Below are 24138 nucleotides of genomic sequence, written 5' to 3'. Positions count from 1 at the left end.
ATCATACTTTCATTTTGTACGTGGAATAGTCATAGTGATTCCCACCACTTTATACCGTATCGGTTCAAGCCACTATACACCATATCGGTTCAGAAAACTTCATACCTTATCCGTTCAGCCCAGTTTATACCGTATCGGTTCAGGCCAGTTTATACAGTATTGATTCAGAAAACTTTATACTGTATCAGTTCAGGCCACTTTATACCGTATAGGTTCAGACCATGTTATATTGTATCGGTTCAGGCCACTTTATACTGTATCAGTTCAGAAAACTTTGTACCGTATCGGTTCAGGCCACTTTATACCGTATCTCTTTAGACCACTTTATACTGTATCGTTTCAGAAAAGTTTATACTGTATCGGTTCAGGTCGCTTTATACCATATCGGTTCAGACCACTTCATACCGTATCGGTTCAGGTCACTTTATACCGCATAGGTTCAGACCTTTTTATACCGTATCGGTTCAGGCCACTTCATTCCATATCGGTTCAGGTCACTTTATACCGTATCGGTTCAGACCACTTCACACCGAATCGGTTTAGACAACGTTATACCGTATCGGTTCAGGCCACTTTATACCGTATAGGTTCAGGCCACTTTATACTGTATCAGTTCAGAAAACTTTATACAGTATCGGTTCAGACCACTTTATACCGTTTCGGTTCAGGCCACTTTACACCCTATCGATTCAGGCCACTTTATACCGTATCTCTTTAGACCACTTTATACTGTATCGTTTCAGAAAAGTTTATACAGTATCGGTTCAGGTCGCTTTATACCATATTGGTTCAGACCACTTCATACCGTATCGGTTCAGGTCACTTTATACCGCATAGGTTCAGACCTTTTTATATCGTATCGGTTCAGACCACTTTATACCGTAACGGTTCAGGCCACTCCATACCATATCGGTTCAGGTCACTTTATACCGGATAGGTTCAGACCTTTTTATACCGTATCGGTTCAGACCACTTTATACCGTATCTGTTCAGGCCACTTTATACCGTTTCGGTTCAGGCCACTTTATACTGTATCAGTTCAATAAACTTTATACAGTATCGGTTCAGACCACTTTATACCGTTTCGGTTCAGGCCACTTTACACCGTATCGGTTCAGGCCACTTTATACCGTATCGCTTTAGGCCACTTTATACGACTTTCTTCTGACTCTGTCCCGCTTTCTTCACGAATAAGCAACACCAGTGTAATTCACTCGAAATACAATATTCATACAACATTCAACAAAATTTACGGCAATAAATAAAAACACAAAAATTGCTACAAAGCCTCCATAATGATTCAGCACTATTAATAGGCCAGCATTGAAAATGGTTCTCCAACAAGGTAGCACTGTAAATATGTCAGCATTGCAAAACGTTTCTCCAGTTAGGCAGCACTGTAAATAGGCCAGCATTGAAAATGGTTCTCCAGCAAGGCAGGACTGTAAATATGTCAGCATTGCAAAACGGTTCTCCAGTAAGGCAGGACTGTAAATAGGCCAGTACTGAGAATGGTTCTCCAGTAAGGCAGCACTGAAAATATGTCAGCATTGCAAAAAGGTTCTCCAGTAAGGCAGCACTGTAAATATGTCATCATGGCAAAAAGGTTATCCAGTAAGGCCGCACTGTAAATAGGCCAGCATTGAAAATAGTTCTGCGTACGGCAAAACTGTACATATGTCAGCCTTGAAAATAGTTCTCAAGTAAGGCAGCACTGTAAATATGTCAGCATTGAAAATGGTTCTCAAGTAAGGCAGCACTGTAAATATGTCAGCCTTGAAAATGCTTCTCCACTGTGGCAACACTGTAAATATGTCAGCCTTGAAAATGCTTCTCCACTATGGCAACACTGTAAATATGTCAGCCTTGAAAATGCTTCTCCACTGTGGCAACACTGTAAATATGTCAGCATTGAAAATGCTTCTCCACTGTGGCAACACTGTAAATATGTCAGCATTGCAAATGCTTCTCCACTGTGGCAACACTGTAAATATGTAAACACTGAAAAATGGTGATCCAGTGAGGCAACACGATACACATGTAAGTTTTGGGACATGTCACAAGGCAATAACGTCGTTGCTAAAAAAAAAGCTATATTTATATTAATACAGATTCTCTTCTGTTTTCATTTTAAAGCAGGAAAGTTTTAGGTTCCAGTGAAAACATTTGCAGTGCAGCTTGGTGAGGTGTTGATTGATGGAAGTTCTAATGAAAATAATTGGCACAGCTAGACGATTTCTTACAAGCCCATTTATATTGTCAGTAAATGTAACCAAATCTCCACTTGTCAACCCAGCAGGAAATAGAAACGCTTCATCTGGCGTTTGAATGACGTAAATATTAATATATACAAATTATATACAACAATGTGTCGCACTATAATTCACAGATCCCAGCTTATATATCACAGGGAATCCATCTAAACGTGTTTGACAAAAATCGTAAATCAAGATTTTTTTACGCTTCCGTCATCATATGTAATGAGGCATCATCATTTACAGAGCACTGAGGAAAACAGGGTGCATTTAGATTATTAAATAGGAAGGGTGTTAATATCAGGACTATGTTTTTGTGTAGACTGACAAAGAGCCGGTTTGAGTACCAATATCCTGGTGAAATAACTCGGGACTACTTATACGAAGGCTACAGTCCACTTATAATCATCTGGATCCCACAAAGGGTAGGCCCATATTTCCCTTTGGTTTATAACCAAATTTTCAGCGACTGAATTCGAAAACATCTCCTCACAGAAAACGGGCTATAAGGTAGAATTCAGTAGAAAACTAGGTGATTCTTAGCAGCGGTGAAATTCTACACTGTGGGACAGAAGCTCTGAAAAACAGCTGCGGTCAATTGACTTTCTTCCTGAACTGCCGTAATTGTGGTGACCTAGTATTGGATAAGCGATAGGCTTATCGTCAGGCATGCTCATTCAACATAGATATGTGCGCTTAGAAAAAGCAATCACATATTAGAATACAGATATGCCACAGTCCACTAGAGTGATAGAAATACTCACAAATAGACATTCATGTGTCATAATTCCGAATGAATGATGTGCTCTCCCCAACACGAACCCATTTCCCTTTCATTCTGACGGGCAGATGGCCATATCACATATAAAGCAACTGTGTTTACTCGCGTCCCATCAAGAATATCGTTTTTAGAAACGTAAGATAAGCAATGCATTCAGACATTCCATTCAAACACGGCATCAATGCCACATTTAGTTTGGAACCCTGTTTGAACATGGGCCGGTACTATAAACTGTACATTTTCTAGATCAGAATGGCTTCAACCGTCGACGTAACGCGGTGAATCCTTCGCCAAACAGACAGCCATTTGGGAGTAACGCAGCTAGGTTGAAAGTTGCCTACGTAATCATGTATCTATGAAATGAAGAACTCGTAGTGCGATGTATCTACGTCCACCAACCAAATATAGGGTTAGTCTGCGGGCAAATTATGAGAAAATGAAACTTCAGATCTACCATTTCTCTATATACGTACGTAACCGCCTTTTATTGTTCGTTACACCACAAGGCGACACTAAATTCTATTCTGATTACGACTACATAACGGTACTTTGTGACAAGAAGGATAAAACTCTCTTTTGTGTCTCGTATATCACCCTCAGGCGATACGCGTATCCGCAAGCTTGTCATGACCACACATAGGCTACATACATGTGTATAGAGCCAGCCGGGTTTCTTCGACCATAATGTTGGTCGCTGTCGTGTAAGTGAAATGTTCTTGTGTATGCCGTAAAACACCAAATCAAATCAATAAGTAAATACATAGAGCTACATGTACGTAGACTCAAAAATTAATCTGTTAATTTTAACAGAAAGTCTGTTGTCTGAGTGATGCTAGGATGTTTTCTATTATTATAAGACAATCTTCTGTCATATTCAACGCAGTATTCTGTTACTCTAATACAATATTTACCTTGATTTTATAGAGTAAGTGTGTTATATTTAACAGAATAATCTGCGGCAATAGCAGAATACTTTCTAGCATCACTCACACAAGGGACATTCTGTTAACTTCAGCAGATTATTTTTTGAGTGCATAATCATCGTGCGAGTATATACTACATGTGTGATCTATTTATGTACTGATCAGTGCTTTACGTCGTACTCGGGAATATTTCACTTATACGATAGGGCCAGCATTTTGGTGGGAGGAAATTGACACCTTTATGATTTATACACAACATGTATACCGGTATCTGTTCTTACCGATTTACGACTTAACCCACATAGATGTACACAGCACCATGTGGGCACGGTATTGAACTGACGTGAACCGCGCAGTGCTACTCAGGAAAGGTACAAAAATGTGTCAGTATAGTACTTCTGCTGTTCGGTACAAGACTTCATGTCGATACCGGGCAGTCAAAAACCTTGTGGTGGTAGCTTGGGATACGTATTGATAGCCACGCGCTACCATGAGGCCCATTCCTTCGTCGTCATATGACTGAAAAATTGTTGAGTACGACGGTAAACCCCCAAGCACTCACTCACTCACATGAGGCCCTCTATACTACTCTCAACGTCTATTCATCCAACGCTGGACCACAATGACTACCCAATTTCATCAGACATAACATTAAATAAATCTACAGCAAGGCATGATATGCAATTAAAACAGTTTTAAAAATGCCATGGGGGAGGGGGGTGGGTGGGGGGTAGCCTCCGTGGCCGAGGAGATTAGCACGCCAGCGCGGCGCATGACGCAACAACCTCCCACCAAGGCGGTCCGCTGTACCCTGAAGTCCAGCTTATGCTGGCTTCGCCTGTGGCTATTCGTGGAAAGGTCCTACAGCAACCAGCAGATGGCCGTGGGTTACCCCGGGCTCTGGCCGGTTTCCTCCCACCATTATGCTGGCCGCCATCGTATAAGTGAAGTATTTTTGAGTATGGCATAAAAAAAACACTCAAATAAATAAATAAATAAAATCGTGTGCTACTCCATTCTCCCTATACAGTTACAAGCATGAAATAATACATCGGCTGTTTTTTTTATCCCAGTTAACCGCAGGAGCGTCCCACCAATGTCAATCAATCTAAAAAGCCAATGTAATTAGACCGTAGATCACACATATATTTTTCCGGTGACTTCTTGGCCAAGACGTTTGTATTCGTATTTTATCCAACTTACGTATCTAAAACAGGTTACGTTGAAGACAAAATCATTAAACTAATTAAGTAAATTATTTATACGTCATGGAATATTTGAACTGTTTAAGTATATGCTGAAGGACAACACCTTAAACGCCATTAAGAAAGCTTTGAAAAAACTACTTCATAGCTTTACAATTCAACTTCAAAGTTTTATAAATCATTTTTAAACCATTATATACAGAGTAAAAACGGCATCTCATACAGGTGGGTGACAATAAATTGGCAATATTTCAATCAACTCAACATACAAGCTCCAACAAGGGAAGACGAAAGTATAATGCTTTGTTAAAGTGAACTTTTTGCAACCTCCTGCCCGCTTGTCATCTATGACTACTTTAAAGGCCAGAGTTTTTGAAGGAGATTTTTGGTTAACAATTTAGGATCAGCAGGACCTGTATGGCATGGGTGTTCTCTCTACGTGTAGGTCTTCTGCTGTTTATCACGACATAAAATGATACTAGTGCTTGACGCTGTCTGTTTCAGTGGGAGCAATTGCATCATAGAGTGTTCAGTTTTGCTGAAATACAAACTCACTCAGTTTTCAGTACCACAAAGGATTCTTTTCTGGTATTTTCATAGTTCCTAAATACATCATTTTTCATCCGTTTATTACCTATTACCTACAAACAGTAGCCAGAGCGACGTCTTCCAGCAATCAGAAGCGCTTTTAGTAGTTAATGCTTAAACTGTTAGATCGCCATCAGTCAAAAATCCTTAAAATGTTTTATCGTAATCAGTATTAAATCCCTGTGCTGTTATATTGTAATAAGTAATAAATCCCTTCACTGTTGTATCACAATCAATTATAAAGCTCTAAGCTGACTTATAGTGATCAATAAAAAAATCCCCACTTAGTTGTATTATACTCAATAATAAACCCCTAAGCTGTCTTATAGTAATTAATAAAACAATCCCTACACAGTTGTATTATATTCAATAATAAGTCCCTAAGCTGTTTTATAGTAATCAATAAAAAAAAAAAACATACACAGTTGTATTATATTCAATAATAAATCCCTACGCTGTCTTATAGTAATCAATAAAAAAAAGCCCTACACAGTTGTATTATATTCAATAATAAATCCCTAAGCTGTCTTATAGTAATCAATAAAAATCCCCACACAGTTGTACCATAATCAATAATAAATCCTTGTTGTTGTTTAGTAATCACTAATCACTATTCCGTTGTGTGGTAATCGTTAATAGATGCTTACAAATGTATGCAAATTACTAATTTACTAGTGGTATGGTAATCAAGTGCAAAAGGTTTTAGTTATTATGATGATTGTAATATTAATAATATATTGTTAGCAGACTAAGGAACATATACAAGTTAAAAAGTAACGATGATTACAATGTTTGGACAGAAGCTTTTGACATTGTCGAATAAGAAAAGGGTGCAGCCATACTGGATGAGTGTATGGGTTTTTAGCTGGCCAATCAGTAATGCACATTTTTTTCGGATATTTAGCAATCAGCAGTAAATATTTGCCATTAGACGGAAATCAAATACAAGCGCTTTGTTTCAAAGAATTCGCCAGTTAATTAGTATTACATCCCAATGGGTCGCAAAATATTATGTCTGTACAGCTATTAAATATGGATATTTATAACTTCCATAGTAACAGGCTGTTCTAAACACTGAGTACGAAGTAAAGACCAAGATGTTTGGCAAGGTGCAAAACACTCTTAATCATTTTGTTTTGGAACAGCCACTTTGGAGTAGAGAGTGATCGTTTTTTATATGCAGCACAGCAACCGGCACTGCTTTGACAACACACTGAGATTGGCATCAACACATCCGCGCGGCAACATATGGACAGTTTAGATTTCCAGTTGCGTGGGGATTCCAACAAAGTATGACTACCACCAATCCATTTCATCAGAGATTCTAAGATGTGTGGTAATTCTGTCCGCATAAAAATTCCATTAATGCTATCTTTCGGGCAAACAAAGCATATAAAGCAATGTAATAACAATAAAAGCACAAAAAGTGCCGGTCTGTTCTGTATTTGTGCGTGTAGTCACAGCAGTGCGAGAACGACACAGATAAATCGTGGCCCTGCAGTCAGTGAGCGATAGCGATTTTCGCTATCCTGCATTACAACTGTTACATATGCCAGGTGTTACCAGCAATGGAGCAAGCGGATAGCTTTTTCACATTACACGCTTGGGATTGCGGTACATTCGCATACAATACATATCAATATATTCGTAAAAAAAATCCCAAAACAATAGTTTTCTTAAAGGATAAATGGAAACAAAACCATTTCTTGTCAAGTTCTTATATTATGTGCAATAGTCTGTCAAGAAAATTTTACAATGCCTAACCTACGGAAGGTCGTGGATATTCCCCGGTCTCAGCCCGGTTCCTACCACCACAATGCAGTCCGCCCCTGTATAAGTGAAATATCCTTGACTACCTTGTAAAACATCAAGGAAATAAATAAATAAAAAAATCCCTATGGTGCTCGTAGTTCACACATGCATTTGGGTTTGTTTATTTTGATACAGTTCAGGAAATGATAAAAATACACTGATGTAAGCAATCCCCGTCACGTGTACACGGTATCAGTTTATCAATACACAATGGCAAAACAGAGCTTAGCAAGTCGCTCGTCTTGGGTCCTGAGTTGTATGTACCAGCAATACTTGTCACTAGAATCCGCTTTACATCTCATTATTTATTTAAATGTCTTTTCATAAAAATAAACTGAGAATGGCCCTACCTTTGGCAGAGGTTTAGTGGAGGATTGGTTGTAGTCCTACTTTTAACAGGGATGTAGAGGTGAATTGAGAATGGTCCTACAAGTCTGTAGTGGTAAATTGAAAATGGTCGCACTTTTGACAGGGACGTAGAGGAGAGTTTAGAATGCCTCTCCTGTTGCTAATGGTGGAATACAGAATCAAGGATTGTCCTACCTTTAGCAGGGATATACAGGTGAATTAATAATGGTCTTAACTTTGAGAGGGATGTTCAGGCAATTTGAGAATGGTCCTAATTTTGACAGGGGTGTAGAGGAGAACTAAGAGTGGTCCTACATTTGACAGGGATGTACAGGTGAATTGAGAATGGCCCTAATTTTGACAGGGGTGTAGAGGTGAGCTGAGAGTGGTCCTACCTTTGACAGGGATGTACAGGTGAATTGAGAATGGTCATAATTTTGACAGGGGTGTAGAGGTGAGCTGAGAGTGGTCCTACCTTTGACAGGGATGTACAGGTGAATTGAGAATGGCCCTAATTTTGACAGGGATGCACAGGTGGATTGAGAATGATCCTAATTTTGACAGGGGTGTAGAGGTGAGCTGAGAGTGGTCCTACCTTTGACAGGGATATGCAGGTGAATTGAGAATGGTCCTAATTTTGAAAGGGATGCACTGGTGAATTGAGAATGGTCCTAGTTTTTACAGGGATGTAGAGGTGAATTAAGAATGGTCGTACCTTTGACAGGGAATTGCAGACGAAGTAAAAATGATCCTACCTATAACAGGGATGTAGAGGTGAATTAAGAATGGTCCTACCTTTGACAGGGATGTAGAGGTTAAGGTTGAGGCAATCCTCGTCCTGATCTCGACTGTACTCTGTAAAGGCCGCCCTTTCCTCAGCTAGGGACAAGGGTAGAAGTCTCTCTAACTCCACCTCGTCCAACACCTTCTGGGGACAGGAGGGTTTCTGCTTCAAGGCCACCAGATTGCCGTCCCACGTCTCCGTGGGGCCTGTAGGAGGCATGAACCTCAGGCTGCCCTTCATGATAGAACCGTATTGTATTCCGTAATACACCTCCACAGGCAGCATATTAGGCTCCTGGAAATCCCAAAACATGCCACGGATTCTGCCGTATTTTGTGTCCACAAGACGGTTACTGAGCTGCTTCACTCGCACAGCCGCCGCGCACGTGGCCAACACAGCGGACGCACAAACTAACGCCAAACCTACCACTTTCCTACAAGGACACATTTTTTTCTTCACTCGTTTCGCTTTTTTTTTTCTACTTTTCTTTTGATATGGTTAAATCCCACTGTTGTGCCTTAAAAAGCCAAAGGTATATTACATCTACTAATCTACAAGCAATTGTGGCTCCATAACGGAAGATATAGCGTCTGGCCTAGGAACCAGGCCCTGCCATCCCACTGACACTACTCTGCCATCTTCTCATCGCGATTACCAGCAGTATCATCGCACGTCTCCGCTTGTTTTCACTCCACTGTAACAATTTCTTCAGTGCTCTCTTCTCCACTTTACCCACTACGGATCGCGCGGCCAGCTGTCGGCCGCAGATGCTCTAGTATAATAGCAGTGTTGTTGAACGATTGCAGAACATGTCGGTCGGCTTGTAGCGAAAAGCTCACTGGCGGCACGAGCAGAACTCAAGGTATGTGTTCGGGCAATAACTGTACTTAATTTCGTCGGCGTTCCTTCACCGCTGTCGTGGCGCGCGCTCGCCGGCCAGGGCAATGCTGATGTTTCCTTTCCCATCGATTTTATACACTAATTACGTCTGTAAGGCATTGTTTTATCTCGGGGCCCCAGTAATTACTGACGTGTCGCACGACACAGGGACGGGTGGCTACCCCCCTCCTCATTCAGCAGACTGCCCTTCATTGTAATCCGGGCAGGGTAAGCCTTCCCTGTGTCTAACAATCGATGCACCCATCCAACAGATGGGGAACACTCGCTTTTACTTCGCCCGCCAAACTCCGAAGACCGAAAGGAACTGTACAAGTTAATTAGCATCCACTGTCCGACGAACGTTTTCTAAACCCATAGCCAGAGTCGAACGTTTCTAATCCCATAGCCAGACTGGACTGTCTAAAGCAGAACCTGCACAAAATTGGCACAACCGCGATCCGAACTCACAGCGCGCGAGCTGACGCGCATCGAATCTCAACTGATTAGTCAAATAACAAAGAGATATGTCGAATTTTTGTTTTTAATTTGGGTTCAAGGTACTAAGTAGACTTTGAAAGAGCACATTTCAATTTTTTACTACAAACGTACAGAATAATGTTGTAATAACGTACACTTTATATCTAATATATTACATGTAATATAGCAATGTGTATGTATTTTTAAGTTTACAGTGAATATATATGTGTATGTGTGTGCGTGTGTTCGCATGTGTGTACATTTCAAAACTTAATATATATTTATATTATTTTTAAACAGGAATACAATCTTCAATAATCTTTTTCTGAAAGAAAAAAATATTTGATATTATGTTATTGCTATACTTTATTTGTTAATAGAGCTTATGTTATTTCATTTTTCATTTAAGCCGCCTCTAAAAATAATATCCTATCCCATCCTTTTAGGTCGTGTGGATTTTTATTTTTTTTTAGAAATTATTGGTAGCCTGAACTGTTGCTTTGTTTATAACAGTAGTAAGATAGTAATCTGCAGGTCACAGTATTATTCATTTTTGTGCTCTTTTGTTTTCGTTTTGAGGTTTAAAAGAAAAGTCAACGTTAAACCAAATATACGGGTTGAAGCAAAAGTCTGGAATCATAGGCAATTTACTATATAATAATTTACAGTTTATAATAAGTGTTCGAACTGACTTCCCCCTTCCTCCAAACACTTTATTACTCGGGAGACACATGATCTTTGAACAAGCATAGAGTTATTCCCTTAAGGTATCAATTTCTTGTGTGATGTTAACGTTTAGTGCTTGTAATAAACAAGAAGATTAGAAATAATATACTTTATTTTTGCAGTTCAAAGTAAGCAAAATCACGCACACACATTGAGACAAATGAAAGCGCAGCCATGTTATTAGTTTTATCCAATCAATAGGGAATAATTTGTACAAACTGAGTCCGCGACTGTTTCCGCTTACGTCACCCGAACTCTGGTTTGCTTTTAAACGATTTTGCGCGTGAGATACAAGTGCTACGACATGTCGTTTCCGGTTGCATTAAGGCGGGGAATCCCATGCCATGGCCTCACTAGATTCCTTATTATAGAAGTTGATTCACAGTGTTACCAAGCAGATCAGAAAAAATGTTTGTTTTCACCTCTCTTCCTACATAACTCAAGTTATTGGCCTATTATTTGCTATCTTTTCTTTTAAGCTAATCATCCTCTGAATTATGCAGCCATCATATTCAATGACTCTCTCATTTGGCCAAAATAACATTTAGGCTCAGGGTATGATTTTAACCTTCAAATATAAATCAAATTATGATTTTTTTTTCAATGCATGTCAACTTTAACGACATATTATCCTCAATGGATGATTTAAAAAAAAATGAAACGAACAGGGAATTTGTATGCAGTCAAATATGGTATGGAGATAACGCAGCTTGTCGAACTCACGACCTGGTTGATCGGAAGATAACTGTAGGTCTAATCTGTCCGCCTATTGATGCTTTATTTGAAATATCGTAAAGCAACGCCAGATGTGTTACAATACCCATTTCCAGATATCTTCAAATCAAATTAGGTATCTTAGAACGATTGTAAGATATATGAAATAACACGCTTTTGCTGATGTGAGGACCGTCAATTTCAGATATCTGAAATTCGTTTCACATGTCGTGGAAGAACCATATCCCTGCATATATCCATATAACAGTGATACAAAGGAGAAACTGCACCATAATAACGAAATTGCTGTTAGGGCTTCCTGAGCGGAAGGTGTTGAAGTACATTTATAGTCTTGCGCACTGTCCCCAAAAGTATGGCTGACCGAGTTGTTGTTGATAATGTCAGCAGGGCTTTAACTGCCGTTGAGTCTGTGACGTGACCTGATATTTAGAAAGCAAGTTTCTAATATAGGGGACAAAAGTTTTCCGGCTCTGTAAAATGAGCATTGATTTCATATGTATTTAACAGTTATATAATGTTGACATATTTACATTTATGTCGTCCATGGGTATGATCATATTAGTTTTATACCCTCTTCTTTCAGTTCTATTAGATATTGAATTTCACCCTGGATTTTCCTTGTTTCGTCCTACCATAATGATGGCCTCCGTCGTATAAGTGAAATATTCTTTGGTACGGCATAAAACACCAATGGAATAAATAAATAAATAAATAAATAAATAAATAAATAAATAAATAAATAAATAAATAAATAAATAAATAAATAAATAAATAAATAAATATTAGATATCGACTAAAGTCAATTGTAATCATGATACTTACAACTTATCCAGCTGACAATCATGAAGTGAATGTTGATTGCTTACAGCTGCATCGGTAACATGTGAAGCCATACGATCTATGATAAACTTATAATTTGGAACAACCTCTTTCTGTTCCCAGATAGAATATTGTTTAAAAGCATTAAATGCCTATTAAGCGTCTCTCTGTCTTATTATGATACCGGGTAGATTTTGTGTAATGACCAGCTGACATAATAATGAGTAAGGCACTGGTGTCTGCAGCATGTACGCAGGCATATTACTGTATTTTGTACGTAATCTTATCCATACTCCTTACAGCGCATGCGTCGCTCACAACGTTCGCTTTACATGACTTTCACCACTAGTAAATTTTTGTACAGAAATAATGGAGTGGTCAATGGAGTGACGGCGATTACGCAGGAAGTGATATCAGAAGATACAAAATCTCTGTCCTAACTTTTATTTCTATTATTATTTCATGCACATGCACTCTCAATATCCAGAGCATGTTCCACATGGTTCTAACGATCACCAGACATAGTTTTATTGATGAATGATGATTAGAATGCCACGCAACGATACAGGTCGTGACGCTAAGCCAACAGAAACCCACAAGCATGGCACAGACTCCAAAGGCCAAGCTTGTCTAGTGGTGTCAGTGATGTAAGGCGAGCGTAGAGAGATACGCATGTGCTGTAAAGAGTATGAATCAGGTCGCCTTGGATAAAAAAACGTGGTATGGTAAGGCGGGGAATGGGCCTTTGTGCAAGAAACTGTCCACCTCAGGAAGCGAAACTGACTATAGCTGTGAGTGTCAGCTATTGACACTTTCGTACAGCCATTTCTTTTTTCAGTCCTTTTTCCGCCTCTTTCCTTGATATGTTACAGGTGCTCTTCTTAAATCTTCATAATATGAAACGAATCTTTATCCATGTTAACTACTTACAGGCCATACATTGAAATAGGTTGACCTGTTTGTCACACTGGCATACATTTGTCTGTATTAGACACTGCAGAGTGGGATATATCACTGTACCACAAATGCAACTTTCTGAGAAGCTCATAAGCACACCGTTAAACATCAGTGGTATAAATAAATATATAACACATGTGATTTTCAGCCTTATAGAAATTCCGGTACATATTACACAGAGCAGGACAAGTTAACGATTGACGTCCACATGTACTATCAAGAAGGATTCACATATGATTTTGGCGTTGTTGCTACATGTTACGTATTACATTATCATAATTATTGATTCAAATTAGTGTTATCACTTATTTAATATAAGTTGGCTTATCTACTCACACAAAAGTATTCCCCTCCCCCCCAACAAAAAAAGGATTCTAAGTCCATAGTTACATAGTTATTTTACTGTACTATGACAAATGCCTCACCGACTATGGGTTGCTTACCGAAATACCACCCAAATTATGATAAAACGCATCACATGATCAAATTTGTGTTTTATATATAAAGGCAAACGTTAACCAAAACGGGACTTTAGCGGTACGTAGAAATACACACATGAAAGTTTCGGTAAATGTATTTTTTCTGGTTAACATCGACCAACAGCAAATTCGCACAGTGCCTCACTTCAACCAAAAATTGGCGTTTTTTGATCGAGAGTGTGTTTTTTGTGGGTTATTGCTAAGTAACCATCTCTTCTATGGCTAAATAATTTTCATGGGTGCCTTGATCAAGTTTATACTTGTAATTCGACATTTACAAAATGTGCTGGGTTTTGAAATTTGCACTTTCTTACCTCTCTGTGATACATCCCTCACCTCACCGTACCAGGTCCTTTATTTTTTCACTGGCGCTTTACCTCGTACTCAAAAACATTTCACTTATTTGACATCGGCCAGAATAATGGTAGGAGGCAGACAAATAGAACCTGGGGACCTACGCGACCATCCTCTGATTGCTGCAAGACCTTCCAACACACAACCGGAGAGGGCGCCACCATTATCTGGACTTGATATTGCATGTCGCATGTCCGCATGTTCTGCCAATTTGCGCTTGTTCACTAAGTTTATGATTTATTTATTTATTTATTTATTTGATTGGTGTTTTACGCCGTACTCAAGAATATTTCACTTATACGACGGTGGCCAGCATCATGGTGGGAGGAAACCGGGCAGAGCCGGGAGAAACCCACGACCATCCACATGCACATGCTTCCCATGTACGGCCGGAGAGGAAGCCAGCATGAGCTGGACTTGAACTCACAGCGACCGCATTGGTGAGAGGCTCCCTGGTCATTACGCTGCGCTAGCGCGCTAACCAACTGAACAACAACTGAGGCCCCAAGTTTATGATTGGATGAAACTGTAGCGCTCACTGCAAGCCTGTTTTATAGCGAAAGTCGAAGAAGAGAGAGTTGGATTCGAACAAACGACATCATTGAGCTAATGCCTGAGAGTCGCACTAACTATCGGAGATCCCTGCTAAAACCAGATAGCTTTACGATAATGTCAAAAAAGGAACAAGTAACTCTGCCTAACAGCCAGTATACTCAAAAAGGCCAGTTCATAGGTTGAGTCTATAGATGCAGAGCGTCATCATACCATTAGTAATAACCCAACGGGGGATTTACACGAGGTGTACGCGGTAAGCGGCGTTAATTGATTCCTACGCACCGTCATACCTTGATGTGTACCTGATGAATTACTACAAACTGATTTAAATCACAATTGACTTTGATCAGCCAGGAACTAGCGCGCACCTCGAGGGCTTAAGCGAAAAAACTTGTTTTTGTTTTATTTGCGTGGAAAAGTTGAGATCGATAGCCATTTTTAGAACCAAATGAAGTGTCAAAAAACAAAGGATACAAAGGTATTTGGCCTGATTGCAAAGATCGGTAGTACTAAGAAGATTACTCCCGATGCTTTCTTCTCTGTTCGCTTATCCTCACTCTGAACCCAGGATCCTCACCCACGATGAAATGTTCTCACCCATATCCTCAAAGCCGCCGTGTCACGCCAGTCACACTTGGTTTGTCTGGACGGCCGTTGATTGATTTATTCGCAGGTGTATTCACATATTTGTTTATTGAATTAGGTCGCAGTTAGGAGCAACCCATAAGTCAAAAACACTGAGCTTTATCTGTATGCAGGAGTTTCTGTACTGTTCTAACACGCCATTAATGCCCTAACCAGAAACGCCATTATTGTCCCTAACAAGAAACGCCATTAATATCCTAACAAGAAAATACTGAAAATTACATGAAATTAAAAGAAAAAAAGAAGATAACGTGCTATCATATGAGGAAATACACTTAAAATTGCATCTAAAAAAAGCTTACCTGCGCTGCCATGGCCCCCTCCCATCCCGTACCCCTAAGAGCATTCAGGTATTATTGGGCATTCAGGTATTATTGAAAAATATTTTTTTTTATCTCTGCAACATGTTTGCTATCTGGATGGAACGCTGTCGCGTAAGGGAAATTTTATATAGTTTTTGAAATAACATGAAATTTTGAAATACTGGTGGTTTACGTCGTACTCGTAAACATTTCACATTATACTACGGCGATCAGCATTTTAATGGCGAAAGGATGGTGGTGGTTGTGTGTGTATAGAGGAGGATGGGAGGGTGGTGGTGGTTGTTGTGTGTGTATAGAGGAGGATGGGGTGGTTGTGTGTTTATAGAGGAGGATGGGAGGGTGGGAGTGGTTGTGAGTTTATAGAGGAGGATGGGAGGGTGGTGGTGGTTGTTGTGTGTGTATAGAGGAGGATGGGGTGGTTGTGTGTTTATAGAGGAGGATGGGAGGGTGGGAGTGGTTGTGAGTTTATAGAGGAGGGTGGGGGTGGTTTTGAGTTTATAGAGGAGGATGGGAGGGTGGGGGTGGTTGTGTGTTTATAGAGGAGGATGGGAGGGTGGGGATGGTTGTGTCCACATACTCAGAACAGAAAATAGTGGAATTACGAGGACCGGATATTTGGTCTACATGATCATCATGACCTCATGAGACAACAGAGGTTTCTTCGAACCGAGGTATGAATCATTCAAAAGTAGCCTCTTATCGGCGGTGACACAAACTTCAAAAAACATTGTTGTGAACACGACAAGTGGATTATACCAATGACTACGCCACTTACTCGATGAAATCATCATAATTTTGACTCGGTGCACTAAAAAAAAGAAAAACAGACCGTTAGTTTGAACAGAAAGTTTGCTGTCTAAGAGATGCTAAAATGTATTGATTCATTTATTCATTTCATTGGTGTTTTATGCCGTTTTCAAAAATATTTCTCTTATACGACGGCGACCAGCATTATGGTGGGTGGAAACCGGGCACAGCCCGGGAGAAACCCACCATCCGCAGGCTGCTGCAGACCTTCCCACGTAAGGCTAAAATATATTGTGTTACTATACCATAGCACTGCGTTTCTATAACATAACACTGTCCAACATGTTATCCTGTTAGCCTAACGCAATGTTCATTTATTTGATTGGTGTTTTACGCCGTATTCAAGAATATTTCACTTGCACGACGGCGACACGATTTTATGTTGCGGTTATAGAACGTGTGTCACAGTGCCATATTTAACAGAATAACTTTTCACAATCATGAAATACACCCTAGCATAACTCAAACAACATACTTTCTCTTAAATTTGACAGATTTTTTTGGAGGGTATGGTCCAGTTCAGGATTGTACCCTATCCCTACCCCACGGACTTTCCCAGCCGATGGAGCGAGCGGGACATGTAGCAACCAGGCCACCGAGGCAGCCTCACGAAGCGCTAGAAATTAAACTCATTCACGTCGACATTAAAGAAGTAAGGAGTTCTGATAAAACTGTCGAAAAGCATTCCCGATTCCATTTGTAAATGTCTCATTTCCAGCCAGAGTCCGTTGTCGCTCCCAAACCCTCCCGCGGAGCGAGGACGCAGTTCAGTTGTGACACTAAAACACAGCTGAAAACGATTAGCTGCTTTAAAAGGGAGAGATTTGTTTACACGTTAACATCAGCCTCAATAGCAATCGCGACCTACTTTTGGCTGGAATCCTCGTAATTTCTCCAAAAACCTTGTCATTTTTCTTTGATTTAACTATGACGGATGTTCTCAGAAATCCAAGGGTTTCTTTTAGCGAAATGAAAGTATTACAAAAACGTTGAAATGTTTTGTATTAAGGAGCATTATTTTAATTCTGATGTTGTCAGCATAAATCATTCATCACACTATTTATTTAGCCAGTAGCGAGAGAACATTTAGCTTGCTGCATCCTGAATAATGCTGTCCATGTTCAGATATTAGGCCGAAATGTAGTATTGTGAACAGAACAAGCACTTACATAACTCTGTGTCCCACCCACGGACGTCACTACAGATATAAGGTCGTAATGCAGTACCGTGAACAGAGCCAAAACTTGTGCAACATCGTGTCCATGGACGTCACGCGGTGAGATATAAGGCTGTAATGCAGTACTGTGAATAGCCCAAGTACTTATATAACACTATGTGCCGTCCATAAACGCCACATGTTTAGATATACGTGCAAGGGCGTGGGGTTAACAGACCGGCGCTAGTATATTTATCAAGGAACTTAAAACTTCTAAATCCTAAGATATAAATTGCATGAGCTTAAAAGAGCAAATTCAGAAACGGGAAAAACTCATATTCTAGGAAATTCTCTTTGTGAATAAATTGTAAAGTGTAAATTAGATTAAATGTTATAAGCTAATAAAATGGGAGTTACCTTGGAAACACAGCCTCCGCTGAGGATATTATGCCACTTTACAGAAGAACTTTATAACTGCATTTGCATATTGTTTCTTCACTCTTTATTTGCAATCATTCGCATTGTCCAATAAATCATTCTTCGTTTCCAATCATTCAGATTCTCCAATCACACGTTGATTGCAATCAATCAGATTCTCTCATTACTCTTTGTTTGCAATCACTTAGATTATCCAATTACTCTTCGTTTCAAATCACTCATATTCTCCAGTCACTCTTTGTTTCCAATCTTTCAGATTCTCCAATCACTCGTCGTTTCCAATCACTTAGTCTCTCCAGTCACTCTATGTTTCCAATCATTCAGAATCTCCAATCACTCTTCGTTTCAAATCACTCATATTCTCCAATCACTCTTTGTTTCCAATCTTTCAGATTCTCCAATCACTCGTCGTTTCCAACCACTTAGCCTCTCCAGTCACTCTATGTTTCCAATCATTCAGATTCTCCAATCACTCTATGTTTCCAATCACTTAGTCTCTCCAGTCACTCTATGTTTCCATATAGAATCAACAATCGATTTATTTGAGTATTACATAGCTGGACTGAACTTGTATCGGAACAAAACATAATAAGACGAACACACAGTCCCCATGCCAAACAACTAAATCGAATTTATTTGTTTATATATTTATTTGATTGGTGTTTTACACCGCACCCAAGAACATTTCACTTATACGTCGGCGACCAGCATTATGGTGGGATGAAACCGGGCAGAGCCCGAGGGAAACCCACGACGATCCGCAGGTTGTTGCCAAACCTTCCTGCGTACGCCCGAAGAGGAAGCCAGCATGAGGTGGAATTGAAGTCACAGCGACCGCACTGGTGAGAGACTCCTGGGCCATTACGCTGCGCTAGCGCGCTAACCAACTGAGCCACGGAGGCCCCCACTAAACCGAATATCTTTATATACAGTGGGGAGGACACAGCCATTCCTAGAGTTCACCACACAAATGGTTTTTACTTAAATTTAACATATTGTGAATTTATATGCAGCATATAAATGACATCAAAGTGTCATCCCTGGTCATCCTTGATCAAGCCACATATGAGGGAGGCAAGCCCTAACAGTGGTGACAGCTGGGTTGAGATCAGATTGCTCCCTGTGACAGTGGCAAGTGTCACTATATATCCAAGATCACAAGAAGACGTTATCAAGAATAGGTAAACATTGAAAACACTTCATTATCATCACTACATAATGCAAACTCATTGGCTATCATCACTGGATTGCATTAAAACATGTGAGTATATTATATGAGAGCATGTTTGATGGAACTCGATATAGCTGTAGTGTATAAAATGCATAAATGTAAGGTCTTCTTGTTAGAAAAAAGAAAACAATAGTATACTAGTTGAAGACTAGCTGAGAAGTAAGCAACAAATGCGTTTTGCAAGGTGGTTTGAATTGTGATATTCCCCCTGTACCATCGTATTATGTCGAATATAATTTAAGACGTACAGCATAGAGAGTAAAACGATGTGGCTGATAGCGGTTACTTTCACGGCGCCTTCCGCGCCCTCGCGGAGGTCGCGAAGGCGCGGAGGTCGAGGATCCGCGTCCACAGTGTCTGCCTGTAAATTTCTGCACATGCGTATTAGTCTGACAGTTTTCTACACTGCTGAGTAAAAGACATAGAGACAAACGGTTATTTGTGATTGTCCGTTTCTTTTTGGGCGAGTCCCCTATATTCAGCATTCTGTAAAATCAGTTAATGCCTTTAGTCAGTGGTGTGTAACAATACAAGCTCTACATATTGATATGTAGAACATCTATGTTATTGGAAAGGAAGGCAGTTAAAATACTTGTTCTAAATCATAATGTTCATATTCCTAAGCTTTGTTTCGACTCCAAGAACTCATTGCCTTGTGTGACATCATAATTATTCTAAAGCATGTTGCATGCTGGACAATAGTAGTGGGCATTTTCCCTCTGTGTATGTTATAGCCTGCTCTGTGAGTTAGTCGAGCCTTCTCGAGGCTTCAGCGTTCTTTAGTTTATTGTCATTGTAAAAAGACTGTGCATTCTGGAAATACGTATCGGTGTTGTCACATGGTTACGATCAAACCATCCAGAATTTTCCTTACGTTAGTCTGTCAATATGAGCGACAGAGTTTTGAAGCTTGCAGTCATTTATTCATGTCCACTTGAGAGCAGCCATTTATTCATGTCCACTTGAGAGCCGCCATTTATTCATGTCCACTTGAGAGCTGTCATTTATTCATGTCCACTTGAGAGCAGTCATTTATTCTTGCCCACTTGAGAGCTGTCATTTATTCATGTCCACTTGAGAGCAGCCATTTATTCATGTCCACTTGAGAGCAGCCATTTATTCATGTCCACTTGAGAGCTGTCATTTATTCATGTCCACTTGAGAGCAGTTATATTTACTGTCATTCACTGTGAAGGATTTTGCTGGGTTTGAAGATATCGGCTTTCACGCCATTCGACATTCGTCATTTGTACTCCATTTTCTGTACGTAGCACTTTCTCAGCTTGCGTTTCTCCACTTGCTATTTTTTTGAAACGTTATTTTTGAACTGGTATCGCCCATTGTCTCTTTGTGTGATTACGTACATTTTATCCCAGTTTACCCTGAAAGTGATTTTGTTTGTCAGAAGAATGAAACATACATCGACAGATCGGCTATATTTGTAATAATTTTTATTGTTTTGTATATTTCTGTCAGTTGTGTGATTTTGTCAAATATGTATTGAACGTATTCAAGCGTCTTCGTGTTTCTCATCTATACTCTCCTATAGTTGTACCCGTACAATAGAGCTTGTGTTATTACGTTATCACTGACTAACAGTTGGATACATGGGACTTTCTAAAAGAAACAGACTATAGGTAAAGGTGATGTATGCTCGACAATGTTTACGTTTGCATGTATCGGCGCTGTGTGATTGGTGTTCAGACATATTAGTACCAAAGAAATATTACGTGCTTCCATGAGACCAGACTACAAGACAAACATGTAACAAACGTGTCCAGGCCGGTATATCAGAGAGCTTCGTCAAATTGATCGGAGCATTGACAGCGTTAATATGTGAGCGTATGCCTTTTCAACAGTAGGCACGTAGGCCTACTCACCAACGAAGTACCGGTACATGTATTAGGCATATTTACCGCTCAGATTAACGTCCTTTATCTTGTGAGCATAATGCTATGTGTACTTATTTGTTCTTTTCAAATATCATCTAGGAAATAAAACCATTAATTCCCAAGCAACTGAAATTCAGCCGGGTCGCGGAAGTATCGGTTAAAATGGCCGCCATCAGTCACAACAAGAACCATGGCAGCGCCGATAGTGTGATAGCTGTCAAAATGGCCACCGTACCGGAGAAAAACTGCCTTTTGTTAATTTACTGCAATCAGGGTTTTGGTCTAACAGTTCATGTAAATGCAAATTTACACCCCCGGTAGCACCATAGCTTAAGCCGAATCAGGTGAAAAAAAAGGTAGTGATATTAGTTGCGATTTATGAGACCCGCACCAATTTCTTTCTAATCCCAACTCCAGCATGCAAACATTCATAGTTATCAAAGCACCACGATTGTTTAAATGTTTGCCTTTATGTTAATTTATATGGACTTTGAGTCTGTAATATAAAATCGAAATGAATTGAAATCTCTTATTTCTCACTCTCCCCCCCCCCCCTTCCCTCCAAACTAATGAACCCTCAAGTCTGGACGTGGTTGTTGTACTTGTTCCTGTCGATAATACTAATTCTTTGTGAGTACGATTTTACAAGCAAATTGTATGGCCAATAAAATTTCTGGGACAAAACTAGACATTTCTATACCGCAAAACCTCGTTACCTCTTATCTTATATTCAAGATAAGCTGATTTAGAACCCGTTGTTGTCTTGCCCACGTTATCAGCTCGCCGCTCAGTTGCCCGGATGTAAGCATCGAAATCCAGGACGCGGAAAATTCACGGATAATAACGAACACGTGAGTCTTGTTAACATGTTCATACAAGAAATTACGCTCGCTTGAAGCAGATAATATTCTCCTAGCCCTCTGAGAACCAATAAAACAGCGAATGGCAATTGACAGGGGTATGCGTGTACGATGGGATCTGCAGATAACGCTCCCCTCGGGGATAGACGAACACTAAAACATGAACGTGCCTTCACTACAGAGTGTTTTTAATTCACGCCCTTTGTTATAACGTTATAAAAAGTCAGTTTTATGACGGAACAGTATTGTCAGCTGGCCCGCATCAGTTGTTATGCTTCTATCTATTTGTTCAGCAGATTAAAGTGCTGGTTCGCTGCTACGATCAGTTCGTTGACCAATTAGGGGATAGCGTGTTCGAATCCAACTCTCGCTATTTTGGTTGCATACTTGTTCTCGGCGTGTTCTCTGCGCTCCGGTTTCCCCTAACCATAAACATGACCACTGTCACATAAACGGGCTTTGCTTTTTATTGCGCTTAACGACCAGCCATCTAGAGCATTGCCGGCTTTGTGTTCCTTCTCTACATCTACTTATGTGGATTTTTGCAAAAAAAAGTTTGTTTAAATTTTTGCATACTGCAATAGTAGGTATACCGGTTTACCCGGGGCTCCATGGCCAAGTGGTTAGCGTAATAGTACAGCACAGTGGACCAGAAACCTCTGTGACTTAAATTCCAGCTCATGATGGCTTCCTCTTCATTCGTACGTAGTAAGGTCTGACAGCAACCTGCGCATGGTCGTGAGTGTCTCCGGACTCCCCCCGGTTTCCTTCCACTATACTACTGGCCACATAAATATAGTCAAATATGTTTGGGTGCCACCTAAACACCAATCAAATAAATAAATACATAAAAATAAATAAACGTATTTACGTAGATTTTGCAAGAGATTTACTCAATCCGTAATGCACAACAACCTAATTAGATCTTTGGACCAAACATTTCTATTCTAGAGAGCTGAATTACTCCTATGCCAAGGTGATATGATACACCGAACTTTTAATACTGTATACATGTACACAGGCAATTTATGCGCAAATATTTACAAAAAAGGTGAATAAAAATACTTGCTCTCCAGCAACACTTTAGGGTGAAAAGCTACGCTCTATTATCCGGTGGACAAATCGTTAAGGCCACCACGTCGAAATCAGGAGACCCGGGATCAAACTCGAGTCGGGTCATACTAAAGCATTTAGAAATGGTACTTCATGCTGTCTCGCGTGGCGCTCAGCATTGAAAGGTTAGAGCAAGGATAGAGGACTGCTTGGCCCCCCGTGTCGGCATAATGTGACTGGAAAGTGTGTCATGCCTAGTGTCTTCGACATGATTGTTCAATATCGTCAGTCCTTTTTCGGCAATGACTCGCCTTTCCAAAACAGTATTTGTACACCGAACTAACGACTCCTCACTTTTCTCCATCGCTCGTCTACTGTCAATAACAATTTATAAACTACAAAAAGGCCACAAGAAGGCACAGTAAATGAGCACACACATAAAGATTTCATATCACTGAAACATGACTGAAAACTGTTATATAAGTACGGCGTAAAATCCAAAGCATGCATACATATTATCATCACTAATCTGCTTGAGACTACACACCGCCAATATTTACGCAGATAAGACAGTTAATCCATGTGGTGATAACGCGTGATTTCAGACAAAGATACGTGTATGTTGCTGGTGCATGCGACAGGTGGACTTTCAGTACCCATGAGCCAGTAACCACTTAGCGTCTACGAAGTTCAAGCAAGGTTTGTGATACTTGTCTGTCAACCCTGGGTGGTACTTTTTGTCGGAAACATTAAAGCGCGCAGCTGTTGTTCAGCTCGATATCCAAATTGTGTAGAATTCAGTTTCAGTCTTAAAATGTTACAGCTCACGGCTCTGCTCTTACCTTTGGTTTATATACGAGTCTGGATATATCATATCCAAATTGTGTACATAATATCGCATTATTCAGTTTCAATCCTAAAATGTTACAGCTCACACAGCTCTGCAGTGTCCTTTGATTCAAATACTTTTAACTCTATAGTAATTTTGCCAGTCCTTTATTTCCTTCCCATTTATCCTTTCGCTGCTTGTGGCAACTTGATGGAATTGGCCCGGAG

The 24138-nt window shown here is 40.0% G+C and overlaps 1 protein-coding gene across 1 annotated transcript in view; it reads right to left on the bottom strand.

Moving 5' to 3' along the window:
- The window catches only part of LOC135479382 (neuroligin-4, Y-linked-like), a 50661-nt gene extending 41518 nt beyond the window's left edge, over window positions 1–9143 (bottom strand). The window contains exon 1 of the mRNA XM_064759209.1: window positions 8708–9143. Within this exon, the coding sequence (XP_064615279.1) occupies window positions 8708–9143 (436 nt within the window). The remainder of the gene's footprint in view (window positions 1–8707) is intronic.
- Window positions 9144–24138: the final 14995 nt, after the last annotated feature.

This window comes from Liolophura sinensis, chromosome 12, assembly GCF_032854445.1.
Source record: "Liolophura sinensis isolate JHLJ2023 chromosome 12, CUHK_Ljap_v2, whole genome shotgun sequence".
Classification (NCBI taxonomy): Eukaryota; Metazoa; Mollusca; class Polyplacophora; order Chitonida; family Chitonidae; genus Liolophura; species Liolophura sinensis.
This window is presented reverse-complemented; position numbering and strand designations above follow the sequence as displayed.